At 33.6% G+C, this 17,432-nt stretch overlaps 1 protein-coding gene across 4 annotated transcripts; it reads left to right on the forward strand.

Annotated features, from left to right (window-relative positions):
- The first annotated feature begins 445 nt into the window (after nucleotides 1-445).
- On the forward strand, nucleotides 446-15,404 carry LOC147273072 (DNA topoisomerase, type IA, core). 4 transcript variants are annotated; one of them, XM_086227622.1, is made up of 15 exons: nucleotides 446-750; nucleotides 846-902; nucleotides 4,211-4,314; nucleotides 5,238-5,331; nucleotides 5,518-5,617; nucleotides 6,273-6,513; nucleotides 8,495-8,657; nucleotides 8,745-8,864; nucleotides 9,853-9,932; nucleotides 11,679-11,957; nucleotides 12,419-12,587; nucleotides 12,811-12,939; nucleotides 13,042-13,254; nucleotides 13,761-13,940; nucleotides 14,575-15,404. In XM_086227622.1, the coding sequence occupies exons 1-15, from the start codon at nucleotides 727-729 to the stop codon at nucleotides 15,217-15,219; spliced, it is 2,598 nt and encodes an 865-aa protein (XP_086083748.1). In that variant the 5' UTR covers nucleotides 446-726; the 3' UTR covers nucleotides 15,220-15,404. The 4 variants fall into 4 exon arrangements, with proteins under 4 accessions (XP_086083748.1, XP_086083750.1, XP_086083753.1 ...); XM_086227624.1 differs by lacking the exon at nucleotides 4,211-4,314 and having other exon boundaries at nucleotides 448-750; nucleotides 5,532-5,617; XM_086227627.1 differs by lacking the exon at nucleotides 446-750 and having other exon boundaries at nucleotides 874-902; nucleotides 5,243-5,331.
- Nucleotides 15,405-17,432: the final 2,028 nt, after the last annotated feature.

Genomic DNA, 17,432 nt, shown 5'->3' on the forward strand with positions numbered 1-17,432 from the left:
GGTAAGTGTAGCATTACTGTACTACATAATGGATGAGTGATACACTAATACATATCACAAAAAGATAGTTATATAATACATATCACCCATCCATCATCATAATAATACTTATCATAATAAGAAAAAATGAATCTATATTGAGAATAAAAGCTCAATGCTCGGCCTCAAAAAAAGATAAACATCTCAAGCAAACTACACAAAGAGGCTTGTTTGGACTACTTTGTTGATAGACTAGAAATTGGCATCAACACACACTATAAAGTATTTACTGTCTAAAATCAGAATAAGAATAAAAGCTTATTACCATCCCACCAACATATAGAGTAAATTGCAATTTGCAAGAATCATAATTTAAATTAATTTCATCACTAAATCGTCCTTGTATTTTTTCTCAACTATTTATAAATCAAATTTTCTAAAAGCTAATTTTTTTTTAGTGATAATTCTCTCTCTCCCCGCCCTCTTTCACAGTTTCACCCAAACCCAGAAACCTCACCAACTGTCAGACTCTCTCTCTCCACCACGTCCCTCTCTCACCATCTCTCTCTTTCGATCTCACTCGGACTCTGGGTTTCGATCTCACCCAGAGTCAAATCGATATTCACCCGTCGCCTCTCTCCAGCATACCCATCTTCCCTAAAATCGCTTGTAATTGTAAAGCGACTTCTGGTTCAACAGAGGTGCAACTGTAAGGCGAAGATTCAAATTTGATCAAACCATAATATTATGGCTTCGAACAAAGTTCTCATGGTAGGAATATTACTCATACACAAAATTTATGTGGATACTGTGCCTTGTAATTTTTCAGATTCTCATTGTCTTTGAACTCTTACTGTTTGTTACAGGTTGCAGAGAAGCCTAGCATAGCTCTTTCTATAGCCTCCGTACTCTCCCGTGGTCAAGTACGCCCCCCCTCTATCTCTCTCATATACACTCACGCACACACATTTTGAAACTCTAGCTCGAAAGCTCCAAATTAAGTTATGGTACTGTTTGAATGCCCATAAAATGTCGGAGGCAGCTGAGAAGCTGGGATGTCATCTGTAAATATAATGAATTATTTAAATGAGGAGTGAACCAAACTAGAAAATGAGAACTGGGCCACACCCACTTTTTAGTTTTTAAAGAAGATTGTGATTGATTTTCACATTTCTTTTAGAAGATATGAATTGGAGGTTGGAATTTGTAGGATGATTTGGTTTGAGTTGCATGGGGTGCTTTCTTCTACAAAGTAGATAATTTGTATTTTGAAGGGGAGTAATGGACTATAGGGTGTTTAGGTTGGATGTCGGTTGTGGTAGTTTGTTTACAGAAAGTCAGAGCGTAAGTGACCTTCAGCAGTAAAGGAGAATAAGATGTTTAGGTTCTATTCTATTAGTTTTGGATGATCATTTGGGTTGAAAGAAAAACAGTCTGGGGAGGGCAAGATGGTTGCTGCTTTCAAAGTTTTTGAAAATGAATGATGTAGGACAATAGTAAGAGTAGGAAAGAGAAGATAGATCCGGACTCACTCCGGCATTTGGCATCGAACCAAAGGTGTATTGGAATCACTCCAATAAAAAAATAGAAAAATTTTGGCATCACACCGGCCTTCGGCATCTCACCGAAGGTGGCTTGGAATCACTCCAAGTCAACTTGTGCTTCACACACAAGCAGAAAAATCTGATTTCTTTCACCATTAACTTCTCTCAAAGGTTACAAACCAGCACTTGTATAGAGCCATTGATACATGAACAATACCCATATTAATACGTCTAGGAATTCTAAGAGACATAACTCATTACACTTAATGCCTTGAACAGGTGACATAAAGAGACTCTTCATATGTAAATTGCATTCATTAAATGAAAAAAGACTCTTCATGTGGTGCTTGGAACTTGGATGGACTGATTTAAAATACTTTGAACTTGGCTCCTGCATTAATGAAGCTCCAGTTTTTGCTGATATTGACTCCTTTTCCTACGTTTATTTGTAGCACAAATTTTTGTTTAGTAATTTGATATTCCTGTTAGGTTGCCTTTCTTGAATTTGTATGTGCCCTATGTCTCGTAGAAAAAAAAAAAAAAAACACTATATATGTATGATAGTCAAATTCGTGACAAAAATATGTAAAATTTGTACAACCCTGATATTTATATGGAGGAGAAGGTTCTTTGTATGCAGCCTTGTATATTAAGTCATCCAATTTTTAATTGCCTAGTTGCGCTACGTTTCTGTCCAGCAAGCTAATTTGTTTAACTCATGAAAATACTGTATAGCTTTATATATGTGTTAGCTTAGTGATTCAGCAAACAAGCACAAGCCTGTTTTATGCTTTTGTAAAGCCAATTGGTGGCTAAAATTTTTACAAATTCTAGGCTTGTATGGGGTTCTAAACGGGTATCAATTAGAGTTGGGTTTAAGGGTTTCTTTGTGTCGGAAAAAGATTGGAATTTGGAGCTGTTATTTGGGCTGTCAAGAGTTCTCATGAGCAATACTCTAAAAGGTTAGTGGTTAATTTGGTGGATTTTAGGATTATTTGCCGGTAGGTTGAATTAGGGTTTTTAGTGATATGAATTTAGGGTCTGATGAGACTTGATTATGGCCTGGACTAAATGAATATATTGAAAAAGTAGTAGATAAACAATGAAGAAAGTTAATTTAGTTTTCATACCTATGGTGACTTCACATCTTGGATTACATTATTTCAAAGTAGCATAATAGTTGTAAAATATTCAAAGTAACACATCTTGATTTCGTTTGTATCACATTATTTCAAAGTAGCATAATAGTTGTAAAATATTCTCAGTCTTGTTCTCCCTTACTTGAAATTGAATTCATTCATATATATATATATATATATCAGGCCCCTTTTGTTGGGGCATACCTCATCTTAAACATGATGATGTATGGCTTGTGGGACCCACTCCGCATGGTAATTCGAAGATCGAAGCTGTCTATTTTCTAAGTCTCTATATAAGGATCATCATTGCAAAAAATTAGGTAAATCAGAAACCATTAAGACATCTAATTGTGATAGAATAAATAGACGAATATATAGATTCCGTTAACACTTATGATGGCTCTTTAATCAAATGGTTAAACAATTTCTGATTTGTCTAATTTTTTGCAAGGATGATCCTTGTATAGAGACTTAGAAAATAGGCTTTGATCATTGACTTACAATGCAGAATGGGTCTCACAAGCGATACCTTATCATGTTTAAAATGAGGTATACCTCAACAGAAGGGGCCTGTATATGCACATGTATATATATATATTCATATATATGTATATACAGGCCCCTTCCATTAGGGGATTCCTCAAATAATTTTATTTAAGGGATGTCTCATAGGGGCCACTCTATATATAGTATTTCAACGATCCGAACAGTCTATTTTTTAGTTTTCTATTCAAATATCATCCTTGCAAAAAATTAGACAAATCAGAAACTATTAAGCTATCTAACTTTGATTAAATAAATAGATGAACAAAATGTTTTCAATAAGAAATTGAAATGATGACCATTTAATCAAATGGGTAAATGGCTTCCGATGTAGCTAATTTTTTGAAAGGATGATCCTTCAACGGAGACCTTAAATATAGATGGTTCCGATCATTAAAATGCAATGTGGAGTGGGGACAAGAGATCCCTTATTTACCCTTAAATGAGGGACCCCTTCAATGGAAGGGGCTTTTGTGTGTATGTATATATATATATATACACACATATATATGTATCTATCCACGCTTCTACTTCTTATTCCTCAATAGGAAACTATTAAAATCAAGTAGAATCTATAAAAGGACAACAAAATCAGGCCTGATTATGTAATAGAAACCCAGTTTAGGACCCATGGGTCTCAGCTACATCCCAAGTCCAGCAAGCGTGGAGATTTACAAAATCCCCCGCACTTCAAAAACTTGTAGAAAAGACATGAACCTATACCAATAAATTACTAACATCAACAAAAGCCAAAGACTTTATGGCAATTATAATATGGAGGATGTGAATCAGGTTCTCAATCAAAGTTATGCCAGGAAAGAAGAATTCTTTGGTTTGTAAATGTGCTTTTCTCTCGAACTTCTTATAGCCTGTATCACTTAGACCCATTTTTTCTGCATTTCTTACTTTGATAATTTATGTAGTCTCCAGTTGTTAGATTCATAAATTTCATGTTTTTTCACAATTGAATTACATTGACATTCAGCACATTTTTGCATACTGCAGATGTCTACAAGAAAGGGTAGTACGGAGGTCCATGAATTTGATGGAATGTTTCTTGGATTCCATGCACATTTTAAAGTGACATCAGTTATTGGGCATATTTTCAGGTCCTTTTTTTTTTTTTTTTTTCTCATCTCTTAAAAAGAAAAAGCATTATTAGATACTATCCCTGGCTATATGATGTGATAATGGATTCAACTTTGTGTGTTTAGCAATGTCATTATTTCAAATATTATACGATCTTTAAATTAGTTTTGTCTTCATTTTTAAATTTTAATTCTGCTAAGTGAATATTCACATCCATGTCTCATTTTGAAGGATCTCATTTATGTTTATAACTATATATACACATTAGGTTGATTTTTTTTTTAGCTTGTGCCTTTAAATATCGTTCTCTGTGAAGATTTGTGTGTTATCTCTAAATAATATCCTTCTTTGTATACTTATTATACTAACCTTTTGTATTTGACATTTGTTTCTTATATATATAAAAAAAAAAAAAAAACTTTTGTATCTGATATGTGCTAAAACTTGCTCTTTCCCTTGAATTTTTTCAGTTACGTATCTGCCCTATTCCTAAACGGATGGAACTAAGAATGTCCTTAACAGGTTATGGGTAGGTTCAGTAAGTAAGACCTTTACCTGATTTTGGTTCAGGCAGGGTAGGACTCTGACGTTGACAGGCTATAAATGCACCCCAGTTATGCATTTGGAATTAGAAATAAGCCTTTGACTAGCCTTAACTTGTTTTCAGATGGTTTTCTCGTCTTGTTGATTACAGGGCTTTTGTTTTTGTTCTCATCTTGTTGATTATAGGGTTCTTGTTTTTGTTCTCATCTTGTTGATATAGCCACTATGTCAAATACCGTTTCTCTCTAGCTAATTAGCTATCACCTTTGAAATCTAACAATCCTCCACCAGTGTTGAATTGTCGGTGTTATCTGGTATAATCATCAAGCTTTATGCATAGGTCTGACAGTTTATTTGTTATGTTTCTAAACTAAGTGCTCTCTTTTCTTGCAAAATCTAGTGTAGATTTTCCAGAAACATATCAAAACTGGACAGCCACTGATCCACTGGATCTTTTTCAAGCTCCAATTCGCAAGACAGAATCAAATCCAAAGGTACAACTATTTCTTTTTACTTGCTTCCTTTTTGTTAATTTCTATATCTTTTTCATTTGTATTCTTATTCCTCCCTGGATTATTAGACAAAGCATCTGTATGCCATTTGTTGTGATGAACTTTACTTTTAGGGTTTCCTTACTTTTCATGATCAGTAAATTTTTGGCTATTGACCTTGGTGTAAAGGCTCATATTTGCAGGCATTTAAGCCAAGAAGCTCGCGGTTTTGGTCACTTGGTTTTATGGTTGGATTGTGATCGTGAAGGAGAAAACATTTGTTTTGAAGGTTGGTCTGTCTGTCTGTCTGTCTCTCCCTCCCCCCCCCTTCTCTCTCTCTCTCTTCCTCTCTCATACTTTAATAAATTAAGTTCCTCAGGGTGTGGTGTGTACTTAGTTGAGTACAAAATTATCTTATTGATATGGAATCTGGAACTCGAGAACAAGGGCTCTCTATTGTATTGTATATACCATGTTTCTGGTTGTATAATTGATGTGAAATAGGGGAAACTATAAAATAGAGTGCTGATGTCTGATTGGCATTGATTAAATGGAGAATGACAAAGTTCTTAACAATATAGGCTGATTACATTTGATTAAATAATTCAAGAACAAGTAAAATTTACATATGTCCAGCTCAAACTTCACATTTTGACTGATATTTGTTTTTGTTTCGTTCTTAAACCAATTTAGTGATAAAAGTAAAAAACTTTTGTTATACTTGTCTTGTATGCTAATTTATAAAAGATTGGTAGTCTTAATTACTGATTTTATTTTACTACTCTAAGATATACAAGTACTTGACAAGTTGTACTTTAGAAGCTCATTTCTGTGTGGACATATATGAGGACATTCTCAATCCTATGCTTTCTTATCCCCTTACCAACTTAATATAATCTTAAATCTAGTAGAATGCTGGTAATGTTTGAAACCTTTTGTTGCAGTCATTGATTGTATTGGCCACACAAATGAGACTAGAAGAAGGATTTATCGTGCAAGATTTTCTTCTGTTACTGAGAAAGACATTTTGAAGGCCATGAACAACCTTGTTGAACCTAACAAAAACGAGGCATTGGCGGTAGATGCTCGACAAGAGATAGATTTGAAAGTTGGAGTTGCATTTACACGGTTTCAAACAAGTTATTTTCAGGGGAAATACGGAAATCTTGATTCCAGAGTTATCTCGTTGGTTCTCTAATCTCTCTCTCATGTGTGTGTGTGTGTGTGTTTTTTTTTTGCTGATCATTATTTGTATACTGCTTAGCTTCCATTTCCATTGAGCATTTATCTTTCCTCTGTATGATTGAATCAATAGAACTTATATTTTGCTATAATTTACAAGGTTGTTAGAGAACTGATAATCCCAAAAGTTTAGTCTGGTAGACAATAACCAATACTGTAGATGAAGGTCATACACACTTGTATCCCCTTTAGCTGCATTTTTGGTTCTTATACTCAGAATTTTAGATATAGGTGTAAGTGTGGAAAAGACAAATATTGGATGAGACTAGCTTAAGCTTTGTTGGGATACAGGTTTCGTTAGGGTACATGTTCTGTTTCTGTTTCTCTCATTCTTAAATCACTTGCTTGTTTTTTTGATCTCCTTCTTACTTCCTAGTTTCTTTGCATTCAAATTTGTTCTTTGATACTAATCAGGCATAAGTTCTTTCATCTTAAATACTCTTGCATACCAAGGCCTAACTAGGCCTCTACGTACATAAAATCCTAATCTTAAATCTAAATTTTTAGTGCCAGAATTTCTAGATTACCTGTTATTTCCTGTGCCAAACTAGTCATTGAAAGATGTTCAAGTTGCTATTTTGTGAAGATATTGCATTTAATTGACTGATCTTGAGATATTTTGTTCTATTTCAGATTCTCGTTCTTGCAATTGCATATCAACATGTTCTGGTTTTCTCCTCCGTTTTTGTCTACTTTCTTTAGGCCACCATACATTTCCCTTTACAAAGATCAATTTGGTTTTTTTTGTGGGTAATTATATCTTAGAAATTTTATTCTTTAAGCAAAGGCCACTATACTTTCTGACACTAGAACTACTAAGGACATCTTTTTTTTTTAATAGGGAAAAGAGTAATTGTAGAAAAAATAATAATAATAACCAAAACAACATTGTTTTCAAAGGCGAAGGTGTAAGGCTTTCAAATTGCTAACAGAATTAAAAAAAATTTAATAAGTAGACGCTAGACACATTGAAAGAGCCTTTCTATCTTCTAGACCCATAGTCTCAATTTTGTGCCAACAACTATGAGAAGAGAAGAAATTACTTTCAGAAAACACTGGGGAGAGAAAAAGCTACTGGATTGCAGCAAAGAGCTGCTGAAATTTCCTTGAAGTAACCCTGCAGTTGCCAAAATCTCCATAAAGAATAAAGTGGCTGTTAGTTTTTTTTAAAATTTTTTTTTTTTTAATCTGAAGTAGGCAAAACATATAGTTTAAGTTTTTAAACTTAAAAATCGAAGAGACAAAAAAACAGCATTTTGTCTAAAAATTATTACAAAAAGAAAAAAATATTAAGGTTTCTAATTGGAGAGCTGCATTGGTTTAGTTCTATTGCTTGGTTATTTTTTTGTTTTATTGAAATTGTTAGGCTTATATGTAAAGTTTGATAGCTTGTACTGTGATGTGTGTATTTTGGTGGGTATCTTGTCCGCTATGAAGTACTTGTTGAATATCAATACAATTTGGTTCATATAAAAAAAAATAAAAAATAAAAATAGAAGCATCCTTCTTGTATTCTACTACCTGAAAGTCTCTAGGCATAACATTCTGCAAATTAATATATTTGACTCCTCAAAATTTATGGGTTGGTGAATAAATGGTAGATTGCATTCCTCTTTTTCTTTTTTCTTTCCTTTAAGAATATGCATTATTTATTTTCATCTGCAGTTTATTCATTCAGAAGAACATGTTAGTGACCTTTTTTTTTTTTCTTTTTTTGGGTTGGTTGGCATGTTAGGTGGCCAAAGATTTGGGACAGGTTGGGGCAGATTCTAGGTGTGGTTTATGATGTTCTAATAAATTGATAATTCATGGAGGATCTACTTACTTTATTGTGTGGCTTTGTTTTTATCTGTGATTTCATGTTCCATTTTCATCTCAAGTATGAACCATCAATTAACCAAGCTTAATATTCATTTTCTTTCAGCTATGGGCCATGTCAAACTCCCACCCTTGGTTTTTGTGTACAGCGTTATTTGCAGATAAATACATTTAAACCGGAAAAGTTTTGGGCTGTACACCCTTACATATTACAAATTGGCTATGAGCTTCAGCTAGAATGGGAACGCAACAAGTTGTTTGACTTCGATGTGAGGCCGTCTTGGCTTAAAACTTTAGCACAACCTTAACTTTCCTTTGTAATGATAAGGTTTTTGAGACTTTTACACATATTGCAGGTTGCTGTGATGTTTCAGAAGTTAGTGATGGAAGATGGAATTGCAGAAGTGACTGAAATATCAGAGAAGCAGGAAAGCAAAAGTCGTCCTTCTGGTCTTAATACAGTGAACCTTCTGAAGGTGAGAAAAAAAATCTAAAGATTGATGATAGCTTTTTCTAATAGCACGTAGACTGTAAATTTAATTATCAAATTTGTAAAATATACACATGTTTCTGGACATTGCCTATTGGGTTGCTGACATACTTAACAGGACTACAGAATAGATGTAAAGAGGAAGAAATTGATTACTAATGCAGATTACAATTTTATCTTTGTCATGTGTTAGGTAGTCGAATGGATAGTTCAGCTTGAGAATATGCATAATTCATATTGGTCTCAACCAGAAGATAAAAAAAGGACAAATGTGATTTCCATGCTCTGTTCTGTGCTGGAAAATAAGGAGCTATGAGATGTTAATTTGCCGCACTTTACAAATTTTGCGACAAATTATTGACATAGATGATTACCAAACCCCATTCTCTAAATAATTATATTGAAAGTTAAATATTTCAAGAAGTTCATGCCTACAGAAAGTGACATAAGGCGGATTAGTAATTGATGGTAGGAATGCTCTTCTATAATATAGTAAATGTCAATATTGCTAGTTTCTATAAACTAAAAAAACAATTCTTGAAGGCAGCTATTCTTATTACAGCTCCTAAGTAATTTAGTTGACGTCTTCTTGCAAAGTCATAAAAGAATATTGCAACCATTAAAAAAAAAAAAAAATTATTGCAACCATTTTCACCTAGAAAAGAAATGAGATCATTTTAGAGATCTTAGCTCGTTATAGGGTTGAAGTTTTTTCTATTGTAGCGATTAGAGTATGGGTTAGAAATATTATAATCAATCAATCTTCTACAAAGTTATTTCAAGTTCCATTTCCGTAACCCAGCCATTAAGAAACTGAATTATTCTTTGAAATCCTTTAGTTGATATATTAAAGTATGTATTAAATAAAAAATTGAAAGGCCTAAATTAGTCTGTTCAGGTTCTTTGTATATGCATGAGATGATTTCAGTAAATTGCCAATATATTTATTTTTTTTTTTTCAATTTATAAATCAGGTTGCTTCAAGTGCACTAGGCTTTGGACCACAAATGGCTATGCAAGTTGCTGAACGCTTGTATACTCAAGGCTTCATCAGGTTTTGTTGGAATTCTTTATCTGAGAGTGATTATTTACATTTAAATTGATGGAAAGTAGGTTGAAAATATGCAACGGAATAAATTTTTCTAGATGAGAAAATTAAAACATTAGGATCCACATTATCAAAGATTAACTAAGAAAAAAGTGTTTTTAATCTGCGTTCATCTCGTCTTGGTCCGTGTACTATAAAATTACTGTAATTCCAAACACGACCCGTTACTTAACATGCCTAAATACATAAACCAAAACCTATTTGATAATTTAACGTATCATGTCATGTTTTACCTTTGTTCTTCCTTATGTTAACCAAAGAACAAACTACCAAAAGCTACATGATAATACGAAACAGAACATAAGTAAAACATTGTACATCATCCTAAAACTTATGTTATAGGACAATAAAACTATGTTATAGGACAAAAGGCCAAAACATGTTACTAAGAAAACACATCCAAATAAATAAACTATAGCCAAAAGGACTATCCAGAAAGAAAAGAAAAATAATTATTCTATATTATATATATACGTGTATATAGAAAATCATTTTGAAAAACTTAGGTTAGTGAAAACCAATTGAGTTCTTAGATCTGTCAGGGTTTATTGCAACCAACCAATAATTATGGGTTCCTTATTGAAGATTAATAAACTCACAAACTGACTGGCCAAAATACTTAGTATGGGTCATATGATCTCACCATGAAGTATATACTAAATTCACTGCCATGTGACAAGTCATTTTGTGAAGTAATCTAGTGGATCCCATTCGGCACCTAATGTGCCAACATTCTAGTCGTGAGCTCAGTTGCTCCAATGAGTGCAGGCCAACTTACAAATGCAGCGAGCATGTATTGCAATTTGCAGCCAAAAGATTGGTTTATTTTGAAAGGAACAGATGATAAAGAACTCCTGTGGACACAAACTTAATGCTATTGCACCATGTGTTCATTTTCCATCCAATACTTGGGTGCATTAATACTGTACTTATGCGTTTTCTTTTTCTCTTTTTTTTGAAAAGAAAGAAAAATTTTATTAATCAACTCTTGGAAGAATACCAAATTGTGGACAAGGAGTCCACCTCAATGATACAAACACAGAGCTAAATACCAACAATGAAACATTTTCAATTTCCAACAACAAACACTAGACAAAGTAACACCCTTGACTTCCAGTCTAATAGAATAGCAGAAAAAGAGATGTGTTTGAATTCTGCAGAGATGGATGCCCATAATGAAGACCGTAATCTGACTTCATTACAAAGTTTATCCGCTCCATAATGTGTTAAAATCGATGCAACTTCATTGACTTTCAACAATAAAACATAATTTTGATAGATAAAATGCCAGGTGAATGCCTTTATATGATTCTTACATTATTCTGATTATAGACCTTTTAGGTGTACTTTTGGTGTTCTAACATGTTAGTTAGCATCAAGTGCTATTGCGTGGCTAGTTAAAAAGATAGTTCTATTAGTTGAGTGTTCGTTCTGACATGAAAATGTTTCTGTCAAGTAGTGTGGTCAGTTGCTCTAGGTGCCTTTTTTTTCTTGAATAACATCTCATGGCTAGGAAAATTCAACTGGTCATTTTGGTGAAATGGTGGACCAGCAACCTGGCCTGCAGGCCACTTAATTTCAATCATTAGTGTTGAAGGGTGCTTCTTTCAACACATTATTCTATATTGTCAAGTTTCTTTTGGTTAAGGATTCTGATAATTGTCTGACAATTTATACATTCTGATTCTCTAGCTATCCGCGTACCGAGAGCACAGCTTATCCTTCTTCTTTTGACTTTAGAGGCACACTTGGTGCACAAGTAAATAACCCAACATGGGGTAATTATGTACAGAAGCTGCTTGCTGATGGTTATCAAAAGCCACGATCAGGGACAGATGTAGGTGACCATCCTCCTGTTACTCCATTGAGGTCTGCAACTGAGGACATGCTAGGAAATGATGCTTGGAGACTATATGAGTATGTCTGTAAACACTTCATAGGGACTGTATCTCCTGACTGCAAGTATGTAAGGTAAAAGTTTCTGTCTTTTTCATTGTTTACTGTTAGGTGCATATCCAGCTGATGGGACTTGGTTGCACAATTCCCCTCCCTTGTTCTTATGTCTCAGATGGCATGTCTTTGTGCTCGTTCTATCATGTTTCTTCTTGTTAATGTGTTTTGTGACTCAAAAAGCTAAGCCCAACAATTACTCTGTTTCAACGTAATGAAGATCAACGTTTTACACCTTGTTCCATTATTGTATATACCATTATATGTTACTGTATCTTCTTCAAATTCTGTTTTGTGGTAGGAAATTAACATCAACATTATTATAAGCTTTGCCTGTAAAGATATGGTATTTTGTCGAAGTTGCTTAAAGTTGACGCCATTAGTTTAATGTTTTACAACTTTTATAATATATTTTGTGATAAAAATACTAATCAATCAAATGTATAATGTTTTTTTCTTATGTGTTTCAATGTCCATTCCAGAACAAAGGTAGAATTTTCAATCGGTGGAGAATTCTTCCATTTTGTAGGGCAACGTGTTTTGGTGAAAGGCTTTACTTCTATTATGCCCTGGTTGGCAGTAAATGAGAAAAATCTTCCTCCATTTACAAAAGGGGAGAAAATCGAAATTTCAAGAGTGGACCTTCACGAGGTAATGTGTTGATCGTTCAAATTTCAGCTTTTAAATTAATCTACACGTTGCTTGACTAGTTCTATATCTTCTCATAAACTGCACTCGATCGGATTTTGTTTCATTTGTTTTTCTTTTCCTGAGATGTTGGGGATAAGGGGAAAAGAAAAAGAAAAGGGTGAAAACAAGTAGCATGGTATGCTTTTGTACATCATTGTTGATTTTGAATCTTTAAATTATGCAGGGGATAACCTCTCCTCCGGATTATCTAAGCGAGAGTGAGCTAATTTCCCTCATGGAGAAGAATGGAATTGGCACAGATGCGTCAATATCTGTTCATATTAACAACATATGTGAGCGCAATTATGTGCAGGTTTCTATTCTCCTTTTTTCTATTGAAAGTTAGTTGTCTGGGTTTGTATACACATATTTTATGCTGCATCTTACAAGACTTGGTTTATACAATCAATTGCAGGTACAAGCTGGCAGGAAGTTGGCTCCAACTGCCTTAGGTATTACTCTGATAAGAGGCTATCAATGTATCGATCCAGATCTCTGTTTGCCAGATATTCGCAGTTTCATTGAGCAGCAGATTACTCTTGTTGCTAAGGGTCAAGCAGATCAATTTCGTGTTGTGCAGCATGTCCTGCAACAATTCAGGCAAAAATTCAGTTATTTTGTCAAGCAGGTTAGAATATGTTATCATTTGACGCGTGCCTACTTTACAGCATGCTTAATGATGTTTCTATTGTTTGTTCTAGAAATATTTGTCATTGGCTATTTTATTTTGAACTTGACAACTTGGGTTGGGTAGTGAAGGCCCTAAAATCCAATTACTTTGGGCTGCTCTACATGTGTTTATGCTATTCAGTTCTCCTTGGTATGCTGTATGGATTATTGGATTATAGACATCATGTGCTTCTGAATTTGTATGTAGCATAGTAATTATGTGAGATATATTGAGGATTACATGATACAATCTTCCATCAATAAAGCTCTATCTCTCTTTAGGCCTTTCACATCCCCTCTGTGATGCATTTTTCTGATCCAGATTCCCAATAAAATTAACTACTTCTTTTAGACATCCATCAATTTTAGTAAATTACAGCATTTGGCTAATGGATATGGACTTGTGAATATATGATCACATCTCTTCTGAACTTGGTAAGTTGCATTTCTTTCTATTTGTTGCAGATCGAAAACATGGATGCACTATTTGAAGCGCAATTCTCTCCACTTGCTGACTCAGGGCGAGTTCTCAGTAAATGTGGCAAATGTCTACGGTACATGAAGCACATTTCCACCCAACCTTCACGTCTGTATTGTAATACATGCGAGGAGGTTTATCATCTTCCTCAAAAGGGTACCATTAAGGTATGCACTATTAATTCAGGTTATATAATTGGTTAGAAGTGAAAATTAAAAGTTTTAATATGGTACTTTTCAAAATAATAATAATATGGTATGCATTACAAGTTCAAATCAAGCTTGTTATCATTTAACTACAATGTGGAGTGGGTCCCATAATGTATCCCTTAAATAAGCTTAATTAAAGAGTCTTGTATATCATGTACATTCATAATGAGTCTGGATTTGGTTCCAGGAAAATTATTTTATACATACATTACAATGCAAAATGCCTTCCAGTTTGTTCATGAATTACTGTAGTCTTTAGTTACCAAGCTTTCCTCTATGGGATTTTATTGAAAAAAAAAAAAAAAAAAAAAAAAAAAAACCTCACCACATCTAAAAAATTATAGCATGATTTAACATGAAAAGAAAAGAAAAAGTCCCCAAACATGGTTGTCTGGAGCAGTTTGATCTGACCACAGTTCTTAAGATAAAAAGTGTAAATTGTCAAGATTAAAATATATATTCAAGATCAATCTAGTCTTGCTTGAAAAAGTGAACTGCTTTCGCTTTGTCTTAATCCAGAATGCCATTTCCTAGCATCCTGTTCAAAATTCTTATTACAAAACCTCTCATGCAAAGCAATTGTTTTATGCAGCTCTACAAGGAACTTACTTGTCCTTTGGACAACTTTGAGTTATTAATCTTCTCCATGCCTGGCCCGGATGGCAAGTCATTTCCTCTCTGCCCATACTGCTACAATAGTCCTCCATTTGAAGGTATCGACACACTCTTTGGTGCTGTAAAATCTGGTTCATCTGGAAAGCTGGGAAAGGGAGCTGGCATGCCATGCTTCCTTTGCCCACACCCCACATGTCGACATTCTTTGATAGCCCAAGGAGTCTGTGCTTGCCCAGAATGTAGTGGAACACTTGTGCTCGACCCTGTAAGTGCTCCCAAGTGGCGGCTTTGTTGCAATATGTGCAATTTCCTTGTCTTGCTTCCCGAAGGTGCTCACCAAATCTCTACTACTCGTGAGCGGTGTCCTGAGTGTGACTCGACAATCATAGAAGTGGACTTCAATAAAAAGACGACACCCTTGGAGAATGGAGCAACCTTGTATACCGGTTGCATTCTTTGTGATGAGTTGCTCCATTCACTAGTGGAGATGAAACATGGAAAATCATTTTTCAAACACATGGGTTCAAGAGGAAGGGGTAGAGGAAGGAGAGGTGGATATAGAGGAAAAGGGCGGGGTACCGGAAAAATGGTGGATCCTAAAATGAGCTTCCGTGATTTCTGAATTGTACTTGTTTCATCCTTTTTGCCATTTGAAATTGTAACTGCCATCTTCATTTAATTTATTAAGATAATGTTTTTAGATCTGATTGCAAAACTATTTGTTGGTTCCAGAGGACTTTGAATACGTTAATTAATTTTCCTATGTCTCCATCATATGGTAGATATAATTGTGGATTGGTAGCCTAATTTTCCTTCTTCCGGTGACTAACGGTTTAGTCTATTTTATCTGTTATCTTTAGATTAAAACCATAATGGTTTTTAAAATTTTGACTGAGGGCTCAAAATATTGTCTAGACATTTTTTATTTCAAAACTACTCTAATGTTATTCTACAATTAATGAAATTTAAATTCTAATATTATCATAACATAATCATATTATGTTATTCTAATATTATCATATCATATTTTCCTAATATTATCATAATATTATTACATTATTCTAAAATTCTATATCCTAAACCTAAAACCCTAACTCTAAACCCTAATACACATGGTTTTTCAGTTTTATGTTAAGTTTTAAGTCATAGATTTTTCTCATACTTAAAACTTTAACATGTAGTTTCCATAAGCCACATTTTACACCATATACCCTAAATCCTAAATCTAATACCATATACCCTAAATCCTACAACTAAAACATAATAATGACCTAAGTGGAAATTATCTTAAATAATTTTAAATTGAAAATTAGATATATCTTGAATAATTTTTTTAATTAAAAAAAAGTAAAATTTAAAGATGTCCTAACAGATATTATCTTCCATAAATTTTAAAATTAATTCATATTAATTATCTTAATTTAAGAGATAATATGAGCCAAAATTTAAACACAACGTGAGGGTCCATTTTTTGGACCTTACTCTAAAAAAATGGATTTTAGTACAAATAAAAAAAGCTAATGATTTTAGTCTGAATGACACTCCAAAATTGGAGCAACGCCTAATTTTCTTTCTTCCCCTAAATCTTATCATTTTGCTATTGTCTAGGTTCAAAATATATTTGAATTTGTGTCATGAGTATTTTGAATTATTAAACTCTAAATGCTTGTACCCACCAAAAGTAGCTTTTTGCACAAATTGGATTTTAGTCATGTTGGATCATAAAAATTCAAGTGTGAACTAGCAAATCATACATGATCAATCATATGGAAAAAACCCTTATGACTTTTTTTTTTTTTTTTTTCAAATAAAACTCTTATTTTTTCTAAATAAAGTCCCTTGATCATTGCCTTGTCAAAGAAATATGTCATTATTTTTTTATTTTTTGAGGGTATAGGGTATGGGTTAACCTAATCCCTTCTTAGGGTATAGAATGAGGTTTCCGCTCAAAATCTCAGAGTTAAAACCTAATATAAAGTCGACAAACCAAGGCTTGAAAAAGAAGTAAAAATGCACTATCGAACAATCGAAAATGGCCGCCGACCGCTCGACACCTGGTATGTGTGAAAAAAAAAGAAAATGATGGACCAATATTGTGTAACATGGAATTGTTACAATATTATTGGACTTTAGTTAGAATTTTAAAAGCCATAAGGCTTTATTCAGTATATTATAAAACTAAAGGACCTAAATGGAAGTCTCCCTATGTAAAATACAGAATTTCCAATCTTAGCAAGAAAATAAGGGAGACACATACTCAATTGAAAGTAAGTAAACAAAATTTCATATACAGGATTTCCAATCCTAGCAAGAAAATGAGGTAAACGAAATTCTAATCCTAGTAGGAAAGTAAAAAAAATGAGAGAAAATAGATACTCAATTTAATGTTAGTAAACATAATTCCATATGCAGGATTTTTAATCCTAGTAGAAAAATGAGGAAAATGGATACTCAATTTAAATTGAGTAAACAGAATTCCATACTCGATCTCATAGATACATATAAAATTATGTGGAAGGTCGTATTCGATGAAAGTCATATATACGGTTTGGAGGGAGATCTTTCATACCTTTCAGGAAATTTTAGCCCTTATAAAAGTTGATCTTCTTTCTACTGGACTTTGCTGGAAATTTTTAGTTTGGGGAGAAAACACTTGCACTCAATGTTCGAATTTTGGAATTAAAAGCTTCAAAGTTGTGTACATGAAGCTTTGCAATATTTATATAGCAAATTACAAAAAAATCAATAAAACATTTCAAAATTACAAAAAAGTCAATACCAAATTTTCTATCCCATTACCGGATTTCTCAAAATATCTCATGCGTTCATTTTACG

The sequence above is a fragment of the Dryas octopetala genome, chromosome 9 (genome assembly GCF_963921425.1).
Source record: "Dryas octopetala chromosome 9, drDryOcto1.1, whole genome shotgun sequence".
NCBI classification, from domain to species: Eukaryota; Viridiplantae; Streptophyta; class Magnoliopsida; order Rosales; family Rosaceae; genus Dryas; species Dryas octopetala.